At 42.1% G+C, this 14,363-nt stretch overlaps 1 protein-coding gene across 1 annotated transcript in view; it reads left to right on the plus strand.

Annotated features, from left to right (window-relative positions):
• LOC134395260 (netrin-4-like) overlaps positions 1–14,363 on the plus strand; it is a 65,289-nt gene that overhangs the window by 30,828 nt on the left and 20,098 nt on the right. The window contains exons 4-5 of the mRNA XM_063121394.1: positions 10,722–10,848; positions 12,560–12,748. Coding sequence (XP_062977464.1) covers positions 10,722–10,848; positions 12,560–12,748 — 316 coding nt within the window. The remainder of the gene's footprint in view (positions 1–10,721; positions 10,849–12,559; positions 12,749–14,363) is intronic.

A 14,363-nucleotide genomic window follows, 5' to 3' on the forward strand; every position in this document is an offset into this window, starting at 1 on the left:
TGCTTAGTCCTATTGTGAGTTTCCCTTTGCTCAGCCTCCTTTTAAGCTGAAGTCAAACCACCAACTCATCCTCAACCCCTCCTACCCTCTCTCTGGCCTCATCTACACCTGAGAGGCCTTTCGGGATGAGGGGAGGAACTCGGGCTTACCTGCTTCCAGGATCGTCTCCCTGTGTCTAAATGCCCTGAAAAGGGGCGTTCCTGGCATGGCATTTTTTTTCATGCACCTTGGTAAGTTTTTTTTTTAAAAAAAAAAACTGGAAAAATTCAGCACCCCAACACACCAAGAGCCATCCCAGGGATGGTGAAAATACTGCCCCCTCCCCGCTTTATTTATTTGTTTATTACATTTATATACCGCCCTACAGCTGAAGCTCTCTGCACTTTGTGCCCATTTGAAGAACCCTGCTACTCATGGGGAGGAGGGAGGACCCGGGAGTCCATGCCACACTGCCCGCGGTCCTCAGGGTTGTCCCAGGACCGTGGAAAAAATCAGGGAGGTTGTCCCTGGTTGACCCTGGGATCCCCTGTGTGTCATTTGGACACATAGAGACGACCCTGGAATAAATGGCAGGTGTAGATTAGGGATGTGTGTGTGTGTGTGTGTGTGTCCTTCCCTTCCTGGAAAGCCTTCTAGAGTTAACAATTTCATTGCTAATTTGTTATACTTTCACAGTACACTTCTGAACACTTGATATAGTAGCCCTTGTTAAAAAGTTACTTTGCAGGATCCATTAGTTCCATAGAGAAATTAATTTCAGTCCTTATTGATGTCCCTATTAGCTTAAATTGAAATTCACACAAACAACATTCTCAGGATTTGGTTGCACAATTTTGGAGGTGGGCGCAACAAGTTTGGGCTTATTTTTTCATGCCCCAACTGCGTTTTAAGAGTGAAATACTCATGCACATCCTCCATTGGCTGCATGTTAAGTAGACGCTGGACAGTAACACTGCTGCAGGGAGACTGCCTTGCTGTTAGGAAACTGCCTTGCTGCCGCCGCCTCCTCCTCCTCGTATGGTTGTGCACTCCAGGGCAGGATGTACACTATTGCTTTAAAGCAGTTTATAACAGTAGTGAGAACTGTTGGGGCCCAGGGCACACTCCACATACAGCTTTCAAGCCATTTTCAAAGTGGCATATCCTGCTTGGTGTACATCTGGCCCAGCGCTATGGGAATGTGGAGGAAAGACAGGCATGGATGAGTTCTCCTGCTTGAGCTGTGTGCATTGTTTACTCACCAGGAAATTGCTTTATTTTAAAAAGAAGTTCACAAAGTGGTGCAAGTTAGGGAACAGACGTCCCTTGCTAGGTGTTATTCATACCATAGTCACTGTCCTATAGATGTGTTTGTGGCACAAGTGTCATGTTTTATTTATTTATTTACTAAAACATTTGTATCCTTCCCTATATCATTTGGGTCTTAGAGCGGTGTATAGATAAAACCAAACAGTATGAAACAATAAATAATGCACACAGCTAAAAATGTATTAAACCATTAGCAAGCTAAAACCAATAGAAAATTTTAAAGCAATAAAAACAAAACTATGTGCAGCTTTAGGCAAATTTAGCCCTCAAAGGCTAAATTTAGTCCTCATAGGCATAAGTGGAGGACTGGGAGGGGGTCATATTTTCCTCAGCAACAATATATTGCAGTTCTGAGTACTGGGGAAAATGTGATATCCTCACCACAGACGCACTTAACAGGAAGGAAGGCTTCTGGATCCCCATCAAAAAAATAAGTAACAATTTTGCATTTATTGCACAAAAAAGCCTGGAAAGACCTTTAACCCAGAATATCCTCCTGGAGCATGGCAGCCAATGACAGCACAAAAGGAAAAGGTTTCATACCCAAGGCGTAAACAACATCATAGAATTTCATATAATCAGCCCTTAATACAAATCCTAGACTGTAATCTCCCAAATCTCTTTTCTTGGCACAAGCAAAGTAGTCACTCCATTTTGTTTTACATCAAAGCAAGAGAAGAAAGTATAACAATTAAATATATGAAATACCCTTGAAATGAATGTGTGTCATATCATAGAGCAGCTTATATTAAGCAAATGACAATATGTTTCAAAGATATTTAATCCATCTGAGGTCATGCTAGTTGGTAATCTTGATGTGCTGGAGGAAGTGGAGCTTCTTGTGAAAGATGGGCTAGGAGTTTCTCCCTGATCAAGTTAGGAGCCTGTGGTTATTCTTGGACCCCACTTTGCTGTTAGATCAGCCTTTCCCAACCTGATGCCCTCCAGCTCTTTTGGACAACAACACCCAACATCCCTGACCATTGGCTATGCTGGCAGGGACAAATGGGAGTTGCAGTCCAAAATATCTGGAGCATCACCAAACTTGAGAAAGTCCTAGAAAGACAGGTGCTGACACGGTGGTTGACTTCAATTGTTACACAGATCTTTCTCTTTACCATGACGACCCATGGATTGAATAAGTTCTTGAGGGAGTGCATTGCAGAGTTTGGGCCCCAAACTTTGGGGGCAACACAGGAGAATAATATTCACAGATAGATTCGTAACATTAGTGTTGTCATTGGGAGGATGCCCAACCAATGGTGGGAATGTATGTGAAAATTTGAGCTCCACTTCCTTTCACATCTGCTTTCTTGCACACTTCCATCCTTTCATGGGACTGCTTGCTTATTTTCTCCCTAAGCCTTCTTGCATTTCTCTACTTCTGGCCATTGTCTCCTTCCCCTCCTTCCTCCATGTTTAAAAAGTGCCTCATCAATTTTCTTTTTTAAAAGATGCCTTGCTAAATCTCTCCAAAGGGCAAAACAGAGAAAGTAATTTACCAGAGAGCAGGGATCAGAAAATGGGGACTTGCCCTTGTAAATAGCAACATCTGGAGTCTATGTCATCTACCTCATCTACAATTTCTGGTTTGGGGTAACAGAACAGAAACCTGGGTTAAGCAAGGTAAAACTTGCTTTTCTCTACCCATCTTCTTGGTGTTCTTTTCTCATGCAAACATTATATTCTTCTCTAAATACTTCTGTACTGTTCCCTCTGATAATCCTTTGACCAACTAAGTTTCCCAACTATCTGATTCAATATGTGCCAATCTTTGTGACCTCCAAATCCCACTGGGGCAACTGTTTGCTGTAGCTAGCAATTCACAGAACTTTCAGCAAGCCATCTTATTAAAATAGTGGCATAAAAGGAAGGCTATGGACGTTTAAAAGGAGACCTATTTGATTGCTAGTTGGGTGATTTTAATCACTTAATTGTGGCCTTCTGCTACTTTCATCTCCTGTGAAAACCAACACTAATCCGGCCAGTGGAGACCTTTGATTGGAAACACTTGTAAGGGCACTTAAGACTAGTAAACTGGTTTAATTGGCCTCAAGTTTTCCTCAAAGTAGCAATTTGCCATTAAGTACATGTTTTGTTTTGTTTTAAAATAATCAACTTAGTTTGGAACAATCAAAGCCCTTGGAAAGGAGGATTGTCCTAGAGTCCTCAGAAATGCCTTCAGGTTTTCCTTCAGCAGTAAACATAGTTGTGTCTACCATTTTCCACACTAGACTCAACCAATGCGTTCTGTCACAGGTCAGTGTAACAGCTGCCTTTCTCTGCAAGTGAATATAAACTGTAAGGATATAAATACTGTAACTGTTGAATAATACGTTCTCTAGAAATGCTACCTGTGATAACGTAGCCAAAGGGAGGGAGCTGGGGGCTTAATTTGCATCTTGTTTTAGCCCAAGCAAGATGAGGACTAACAATCTAATCCCCTCCCTAAAGAGGGCGTGAGAGAGAAGAGGTGGCGTAGCTCCTTCCTTGTTCAAGCAAGAAGGGGGATAAACATCCTTTGTCGTTCAGCCTTCCTGAAAAAGGAAAGAGAGGGAAGCAATAGCACAGGGGGTTCACTGGAATAACTCCAGTCATAATAACAATAATAATAAAAAACAAGGGTAGAGGGGAAGGAGTACCCGAGTGTTCCCTCTTCCTCAGCCACTTCATTGTCACTATAATAATAAGAAAAAGAACTCAGCAACAACAATGTTTCCTTGTTTACTGAAACTCTTCCCCCACCCCCAACATTTTTCCATCTATGGGCACTGTGTGCTAATGGTTTTTATTCCTGAACAGTTAGAATGTTTTTGGGCATTCAATTAACGTTCATTTCAAAAAAGTGAAGTCATGGCTCTTGCAGCTATAGCTAGTCAGGCTTAAAGACTACAGCCTGCATTTAACTCCAGCATTTTATCTGTTTTTAGCTTCTGAATGCCTGATGCTTTCAAACTCTTCTGTCCAATAAAGCACCCTAAGATTATTCTTCTCTTGGAAATCTCACTATCATCAACATTGTTTATCACTATCACCAGCATATGTATCCTGCTTTTCCCTCCAAAAGGAAGCCCAAACAACATCATACAGAATACGATGTATCAAACAAAATATAAAAAAGAATATGAAAAATTAACTGCAACAAATCTGTAAAGAAACTTTCAATTCAAAAACATAATGTCAATTAATAAAGACAAAATGCATAAATATTTTGAATGAACAAGGGGTAATAAAACACAACCCATATTTAAGCAAAAATACACACTTATACCCAAGTCCAGAAGCCACTATTCGGACTAAGGCTGTGAACATCCCCCCATGATTTGACTCAGGGCACCTCGGTACATCCCCAGACCACTTCAAATTTGGTTCTAAAACCGAAGCAGGCTGCCTGTTGCAAGTGCCCAGAGTAGCCAGGTGTGAGGTTGACCAGAAGTCCATAGGATTCCCCTCCCCTCCTGAACTGAGCCAAGCTGCTTCCCCGCTACCCACAGGACTTAACTGAGGCCTTTGTGCAATCCGGCAAGCCACCTGTCCTGCAGAAGAGTCGCTCTGGCCTGCCATAGATCTACTGTTGTAAACTATGGCAGCCGGAAATGGAGGATGGGCGGCTCACCAGCACACACAGAGGCTTCAGGTAAGTCTCACACGCAGCTGTGAAGAGATGGGGGGGCCTCAACTTGGAGTCAGTGTTTGGGACGGAGGCAAAGCACACCCCTAATTTGAACATACCATTAAAAGAATCCAATCTTCCTTTGGAGCCAGCAGGGGGGGAAACTAGATGCAACTAATTAATACATTAATTATACCAAATACAAAGAACCACTATACCAAGAAACCACCTCATGTCAAAACTGCTCTCTTACAACAGGATAATACAGGGGGAGAAAAGGAGAAGGCAACTGGCATTACGTACATGCCTAACACAGCAGCCTATGGTGGTGATGGTGGTGGTGGTGGTGATGGGGGAGGGGTTATATGGCACAGTTCTTCATCTCACTCCTTTCCTGCCATTGCAGCTACTCAGTTGACCTTTTCCAAGGCCTCTTGGAATTTAGGTCAAGATGTCTTCAGAGCAAAAACTGGTCAATTATTCCACAAATCTGTGGAGATTTCATAATTGAGCCCCACATAATCCTGCAACAAAGCCTTCAAACTAATTTTCTATTCCTGAAGATGTAAAGCCAAGTAAAATGAGTAACACTGAAGTGCTTATGACACTTATACCCTGGAGTGTTCCGCTGAGAAGCTCAAAGAACCTGACAGATAGTCTCTGATCCAGGCAGCTTTCATGACCAGGCCTGCATAGTTTCAGTGTTGGAAATGGTTCACCATGGGTTGGATCCACATTTACATCCACTATGCTGGCGGAAGTGGACTTCTCTGCCCTCTTCTGCCCATGGCAGCCCCTCCAGCCCCCTCAAGATGTTATACAGAGAGTCAGGAGATCCTGCTGAATGAGCGAGCTGTGCAGGGTGTGGGAGAGGGAGTCTCCCAAATTGGGCAGAGTGACCTTCCATAAACAGAGCCTTTCCTCTTGTAGAAGATGGATTATGGATCCAACCTCATGCCTTCAGACCACTCTCTGCATAAAGTTTTATTGACACCTCTCATCCTTCATTTCTAGATGAGTGAATAAATAATATTTGCTCCCATGTCCTTCTTCTGGACTTCCCATAAGCAACTCTTTGGCTACTGTGGGAACAGAATGCTGGATTAGATAGGCCTTTGCTCTGATTCAGGAGGGTGCTTCTAATATTCTTAATATAATAACCAGTTTGTTATTATACAGAAACACAATGGCCTTTCACTGGATGACTCTAGAAAGAGTGTGAGACTAGAACACCTAGGATTTCTTCGTGGATATAGACAAGGGTTGTTATCTGCAGATGTATCAACTCAAATATCAACTCTAAAGCCCTGTGCAGATGTTCAGTGCTTTTTGGTTCTTTATTGTCTTTTTTAATGTTTTAATGTAATACCATATAGTTTCTATATAAACTTGAACTATACAGAGTAGCTGTCTTGCTCAGTATATTAAAAGTTTTCTAAATACTTTAGTCACTTTCATATTACATGTGACTATTGACAGTGATACGGTCACCAATATACCCACCCCTTTCTCCCATCTCATCGTCTTTACTGCATCAGGTCAGGATAAGTTTTTTTCTACTCACCAGGGGATAGGATCATGATTGCATTTGCCCTGCTGTCTCTGCTCCCAACTCCACATGTTCACCTGAAGGTCTGAACAAAGCCTGTGTGCACACACATTGGGTTCCATCCAATGTTAGTCTATTTTAAGTGCCAATCATTTCAGTAGGTCTACTCTAAGTAGGACTAACATTAGAGACAACCCGCTATATATACAAAGGCTGTCCTTGTGTGATTGAGAACCCTGCAAAAGGCAGCATCTCCAGTCTTGTTTAAAAATCCATGTCCAGATTTTTAGGTCAGCTCTTCCCAGTTTGGTGCCCTCCAGATGTGTTGGCAATTGGCCATGCTGTCTAGGGATGATAGGAGTTGTAGTCCAACACATCTGGAAGGCATCAGGGAAGGGAAGGCTGCTTTTGGTGGGGGTCAAGAGCACGGATAACTTTTGATGCATGACTACATGTAAACAGCCCCTCCATGCATACAAATTAAACAAAAGCAGTTCATGTAACACTTCTGTCCCTTCATGCTGAATAGGCTTTCACCGAAGAGAAATCTGTCTCCAAATCCTGGGCAGAAGAGAATTTGTATTGTTTTGCAAGAAGGATTGTCCCTTCCTTGAGGCCTGCAAGTGACTTGCTGCTGATGACATGTAAATCTCTCTGTGTGACCAAAATTCTTTTGGCGATGTGACAGAGTGAATATGCAGTCCAAAGACAAATATTGTTGGTGTTTCAGCAACAGTTGCCCAGTTCTTGAAAGGTTCCAGTACTTCAACTTTCATTCAATGGGGGAGGAGGGGATCAACCTGCTCCCCACCCACCCACCCACCAAATATACTGATGTCAGCCAGGATGTAGCGGCCGTGGTACCAACAACAGTAGCAATCAGCCACAGGATGAAGGAGGCTAAGTGGGGTAGACGGAAGAGGAAGGAAGGATGAGGTGAAAACAAATGGAAATACAAGTCTGCGTTTCAGTAGTTGGCGTCACAAATGTCCCAGCCAATGTGCTCCTTTTTTACTTTCAAAGTGTAGTTTCCATCCCTTTGCCGTCATAGTGATGCTGGCTGTGAACAAAAGGAATTCTTGGTTGGGGTCCAGAAATCAAATCATTGTGACAAGAGCGGATCACAGTGAGCACTTTAATCCTATTCTCGCTCAGTTGCACTTGCTGCCAGTTCGCTCCTGGGGCCCATTCAAGATGCTGGTTGTTATCTACTAGTGAAATGCCTCTCATTATGGTACGGGTGGGTGTTGTGTTTGTGGAGGGAGGACCTGTATATTGTATGTGTGTGCAAGGTGTCTCTGCTTCCATTGAATTCAGCGGCAGCCATTCAGAGTGGGAGTCTGCTATCTATATAGCCCACCTCCTTCACCTGCAAAGCCCAGTCCTTGTTCTGCTGCTTCTTCTTCTTCTTCTTCTTCTTCTTCTTCTTCTTCTTCTTATTATTATTATTATTATTAATTGGATTTTTATACCGCCCAACAGCTGAAGCTCCCTGGGCAGTTCACAAAAACTAAAACCATTCAAAGTATAAAACAAACAGTATAAAAACATGATATAAAATATACATTAAAAACTGATTAAAAACATACCATACATGATTAAAACATCTTTAAAACATTAAAACATCTTTAAAATATTCTAAAATTTCACTGGCTAAAGGCGCACCTTAAAATATTTTAATTCCAGATTTACCAGGAATTCATCAGTGTCAGTTCAGAATATTGTTCTTGGTATACGCTAGAATTGAGTGTCATTTTTGATGGAAAACTGGGATATAAATGTAAATAATTACATTAATTAATTAAATAAATTGTGTGTGAGAGAGAATGTGTTTTTTTCAATCTTACTTTTATCATATCCAACTTCTTTGCAGTCCTGAACTTGATATACCTTCTTTAGTTCAAAATGTGCCTGAAATGCTACATGCTAAAGCCACAGCCATTCAATTCTTTTCTCACCCCCACATCCTTTGTAAAATCATTCCTAAATTATGATTACATTTGGGGTTTTGAACACAGCCAACATTCTTACATGATTAGGGTGACAGTATGACAAGGAGGACAGGGTCCTGTATCTTTAACAGTATTATAGAAAAGGAAATTTCAGTAGGTGTCATTTGTATGCACACAGCACCTGGTGAAATTCCTTCTTCACGACAACAGTTAAAGCTCTTTTTGTATCTGGTCAAGAGGGCAGGGCTCCTGCAGCTTTAACTGTTGTGATGAAGAAGAAATTTCACCCGGTGAAGTTTCACCACACAGACAAATGACACCTGCTGAAATTCCCTTTTCTATACAGCTGTTAAAGATACAGGAGCCCTGTCCTCCTTTTCATATGGTCACCCTATACAGAATCCTCTAGAGCAGTATTCTCCAACATGGTGCCCTTGGGATGTGTTGGATTACAACTCCCATCAGTCTCTAGGGTGATGGGAGTTGTAGTCCAATACATCTAGGGAGAACCAGGTTGAGAAAAGCTGCCCTAGAGATGCTGTGCATAATGTGCCCTGTGCCCTATGTCCTCCCCTGAGGCCAACTACAGCCAAGTGTGGAGGGGAGAGAGAGAGAGAAATGCATACCCTGAAGTCTGTGTTCAGTCTTCCGTGAGGAGGCAGCCAACCGCTCTGGGCACAGCAAATCTGCCAGCTGGCTGTAGAGGAGAAATGGCATCAGCTATAGCCTTTCCCCATATCTGATCTGAAGGGATTAGGAATGAGGGGAGAGAGGGACAAATTGCTGTGGTGAACTGGCAATGGCTGAGGGCAGGAGAGAGGCATGTGAAGGAACTGTCTTTAGTATATTTCATTTCATTTGTAAGACGTCTCACCAGTTTCTCTTAACTGAAATGATGTGTACAGAAAGAGGAGGGGTAGAGGAAACACAATCTTTTTAACTTTCTTTTTAAGTGGGTTTTTTTTTTTAACAAAACACTGCAGAAAACCGTCACTGGCATTAGTAGCAAGATTAAAGGGGATTTAGATTAGATTCATGCCTCAGTCAGAAATGAAATCTCAGGCTCCACTTTTGTATATAACATGCAGTGAGGCAGAAGCATGGCCGTGCGACTACAACACTTGGCATCCCAGTCCATGCGCAAGATAGGAAGGAAGAAGCTCTCTAGGGCTGTGTTTGTTGTTGTTGACGACCACGAATGGGACACTGAACCGCATGGGACCCATTCAGTTCAGTTTTCATTCATCTCACAGGGAATGCAGAGAGGAACTAATGGGCATGAATGGGAGGCCTATTTGTGATTTTTTAAAAACGTTTTGAAAAAGAGAGAAAATATTCAGAAACAATTGTGAGCACTAAAATGAAACAAATGCAAATCAACAAAAACACAGAACAAACTAGACTTTCACAAATGAAAACGAATGGAATCCTGAAGCGAATTTTGTTAGTTGCACACCCTGAAAGGTAGGGTGACCATATGAAAAGGAGGACAGGGCTCCTGTATCTTTAACAGTTGCATAGAAAAGGGAATTTCAGCAGGTGTCATTTGTATATATGGAGAACCTGGGGAAATTCCCTCTTCACCACACCAGTTAAAGCTGCAGGTGCCCTGCCCTCTTTTAAATCTGGTCACTCTAGTATAGCTCCTGCAGCTTTAACTGTTGTGATGAAGAGGGAATTTCCCCAGGTTCTCCATATATACAAATGACACCTGCTGAAATTCCCCTTTCTATGCAACTGTTAAAGATACATGAGCCCTGCCCTCCTTTTCATATGGTCACCCTATGAAAGGATTCTTTTAGGTTCTTTGGTAATGTATTTTTCTCAAATTAAAATAGGCCTGGTCTCACACAGGTGGTCAAGTCAGAACTAGAGAACACACTTATTACTTCTAATGTTTGGTTAGAGGTTCTCTGTTGTAAATTTCACAGATCTTCCACACATTTGTGATTTTAGTGATGCTACCCAGAAGGAACACGATGTACAGATCTCTTTGAGCACATCGCCTCCAGGCCCATAACTAGGCTTTCTCCTGATCAGGCTGTATAAAGAAGTGTGCTCCCTATACATCCTAGGACTTCTGGAAGAGGCAGAGGCCAATGAGGCACAGGGTTGGGGGGGTTATGGAAGGGGGATAGGAGGCAAAGCCCTGCTACCCTTTCTTAATGGAGGAAGTTTGAACAGCCTTTTGGAATACAATGGATGGATGTTCAAGCTTGGGGCTCTCCAGTCCTTTTAATGTTTGTAGTTGTTTGACTATACTGTTTTTATTTTGGACTTTTTCTTCTTGCCTTGACAGGTCCATGGGAAGTGTGCATGCAGACACAACACTGCAGGACACCATTGTGAGAGGTGTGCGCCATTATACAATGACCAGCCATGGGAGCCAGGCGATGGAAAAACTGGGGCACCGAATGAATGCAGAAGTATGTGGGTATGGTGAAGAGAGAGCAGTGATGGAAGGCGGCAATAATAATAAATCATTCCACCAAGCAGCAAAGCCCTATAACAGCTAATTCATCGGGTCTGGATTTATGATACCCAAGCAGCAGATGGAGAATAGACTGCTAAGTAACTGCATGAAAATCCTTTCAGTCACAGAGAGAGAGAGAGAGAGAGAGAGAGAGAGAGGGAGAGAAGGAGAAAGACATTGAACAGCTGCACACATGTACACACACACACACACGTAAATGTGACTGGCCTATTTGATATATTGTAACATTTGATATACTGTAAAATAGGGCAAAGCTCCAGTCTTCAAAGAGATTTCCACTTTGCATTGTTTTTTATATGCTGTGAAAGCAGAGCAGAATATATGTAGTGGGATTTTAAAAGTTCACCAATTCCTCAGCAGTTGAACTTCAGTTCTTTCCATTTTATTGAAGAGTGGTACTTAATTTCAGTTACGTAAAAAAAAAAAACATGGTAAGAGTCAAAGCACCACTCTTTCGTTAGAATAACAACAACTACTACTACTACTACTACTACTTAGATTGGGTATAGCTGTGGATGTCAAATTGAAATAATGTTTGAAAAGAATAAACTGGATACAGCAAAACTGTAACCCCAGAGAGGTTTTCCAATCAGAATTTAGTGGCTTGCCTATAAGGCTCTGTGGTGTGAATGATTGAAAGTCTAACCTAGTGTTCTAACCTAGAATTCTAACCTGGCAGGAGATGTGTCCACCATTGCCCACTTAAACTTTTATTGGCCTAATTTACAAACACAGACTATCACTATTCCAAAGTGATTCCAGTTTAAACTAGTTGAAAAACAACAACAGTACTGAATAACATCAGTTATACAGGCCAACTTTAGCCCCACAGGCAATATGTACATGCCAATTCTCTTATCTGAATTATAGAAAAAAAATATCTCCCCATCCTTTGTGTCTTATTTAATGATAAAAATACAGCAAACAAGCAAATACATTAATATGACAACAGTAAGTGTGTAATTACCAGAACAAATGAAGCAACTAAAACATCTACAGTATTCAATGCATTTCTTTCCCCCCAAATTCAAAGGGTTGGAACCAGACTTAGTCCCAGGGAAATAATTCTGTGATTTTGTGGGCAAATGCAGGATTTCACACATATACTTTGCAGGTCCACTTCCTGTGGCATCTCATCCATCAAACTGGTCCCTGTGCACAAGATAGCAAACTTCTGGGTACGTGAGCATGAGGACAATTATATTATGAATAAGCTCCCCATCATTAGCCCTCTTAATCAGTTTGTCTATTTAAAAGGAATAATCAATTCATACTATTGGATTTTCATTACTCCTAATGCTTCCTTGCTCTTACCAAAACATTAGGGGTAGAATCCACTGAAGTCCTACTACATGACTAACTTCAGTCCATTCATTTCAATGTATCTACTCTAAGTAGGACTTAGTTGGATTCTAGCCTATCAATGGGTAGTGGTATCCAATGGTCGCGCAGCGCTACTGCTGATATTCTGCTAGCATTGGTTTATACTAGTGCAATGTCGTTAGTGCCAGCATCAGTTTATCCATGAGAAAAAGTTCACCCCATCGAAGTGACATCCACTTGTACTATTATGTGATTAAGAATCATATTTCTTCTTCTTCTTCCTCCTCCTCCTCCTCCTCTTCTTCTTCTCTCCCCCACAGAATGTCGCTGTCACAATCATGCCGATAGCTGCCATTTTGACCAGAGTGTCTGGCTGGCATCAGGAAAGCAAAGCGGAGGTGTCTGTGACAACTGCAAGCACAACACAGAGGGCTATCGGTGTCAAAGGTGCAAGCCAGGTTTTTACAGAGACAGAGGAAAACCCATGTCATCCCCAGAGATTTGCAAGTGTATGTCATTTTTTTGTGGAATGTAATATTTATTTATTTGTTACATTTCTATACTACCCAATAGCTGAAGCTCTTTGGGCAGTTCACAACAATTAAACCACAAAACCACATCATAAAATGCGATATAAAATGTAAACGCTTTAAATTATAGTATAAAAGGACAACCCAAAATAAAACCTAGCAGCAATGCAGAGATTTAAAACAACAGAACAAAAGACTAAAATGCCCTCTTCAAATCCTTAAAAAGTTTTCACACAGAGGAGGGCCAGGTTCTCTTCTCGGTCATCCCAGAGTGCAGGACATGGAATAATGGGCTCAAGTTACAGGAAGCCAGATCCCGGCTGGTCATCAGGAAAAACTTCCTGACTGTTAGAGTAGTACGACAATGGAACCAGTTACCTAGGGAGGTTGTGGGCTCTCCCACACTAGAGGCCTTCAAGAGGCAGCTGGACAACCATTTGTCAGGTATGCTTTAAGGTGGATTCCTGCATTGAGCAGACAGTTGGACTCAATGGCCTTATAGGCCCCTTCCAACTCTACTATTCCGTGATTCTATGATTCTAACTTGAGCCCATTATTCCGTGTCCTGCACTCTGGGAGGATCGAGAAGAGATCCTGGCCCTCCTCTATGTGACAACCTTTCAAGTATTTGAAGAGTGTTATCATGACTCCCCTCAGTCTTCTCTTCTCCAGTCTAAACATGCCCAGTTCTTTCAGTTTCTCCTCATAGGGCTTTGTTTCCTGACCCCTGATCATCCTGGTTGCCCTCCTCTGAACCCCCTCCAGCTTGTCTGCATCTTTCTTGAAGTGTAGTGCCCAGAAAAAAAATATGTATGTGTGTGTGTGTGTGTGTGTGTGTGTGTGTTAGTTAGTTAGTAATTATTGGTGTAGGCCCACACACCCATACAAAGCATTGAGACTGACACAATTCTAGGCCATCTCATAGACGACAGTGTCTGATCTGGGGAGATCCATTGTTTAAATTTGTCTGTACACCCTGAGTGTCTCATTCTTTTCTAATCAAGTGTGATTCTCATCCTTTTACTGACTTTGGGGAGAAGAAAAACATAAGAAGTGTAGAATGGTAAGACCAGTCCGAAACTACTGTCCCTCAGAGTCCAATCCAAGCATGCTTATTCCACTTCAGGCTCAAGGTTTGTTTAATTAATAATTCTGTGCATTCTGCTCATCGATGTCACCAAGAAATGCTCTTCCCATCCCTGGAGCATTTTTGTGCTATAAACAACATCTTAAATCTATATGCAAGCAATGCTTGAAAAATGTTGGGAGCAGAGGCTGAATTTTGTTGAGGGGCAGGTGTTGGCGGCTGGGCAGGTTTTGATTTGCTAGAAAGTACATTTGTCTTTTCAGTAGCATGGTCAGGCTCTGCCCCCCTCCCCCCATGACGTGTATCTTCACTTTAAATTTCCTTTAAGCAAGTAAGTGGCCTGCTTCTGAAGTTCTACTGTTGCCTTGATAGACCTAACCCAGGTCTCCTTTAAACTCAGGTTACAGATGCTTTTCACATTGCAGTTGCTTGGCCCCCAGCTATTGCTTGAGCGGCCTAATCACAACGCCTCCTCTGTTTTTGCCCTTTTGTGTGTTTTGCCTTTCC

This window comes from Elgaria multicarinata, chromosome 3 (genome assembly GCF_023053635.1).
Source record: "Elgaria multicarinata webbii isolate HBS135686 ecotype San Diego chromosome 3, rElgMul1.1.pri, whole genome shotgun sequence".
Taxonomy (NCBI): Eukaryota; Metazoa; Chordata; class Lepidosauria; order Squamata; family Anguidae; genus Elgaria; species Elgaria multicarinata.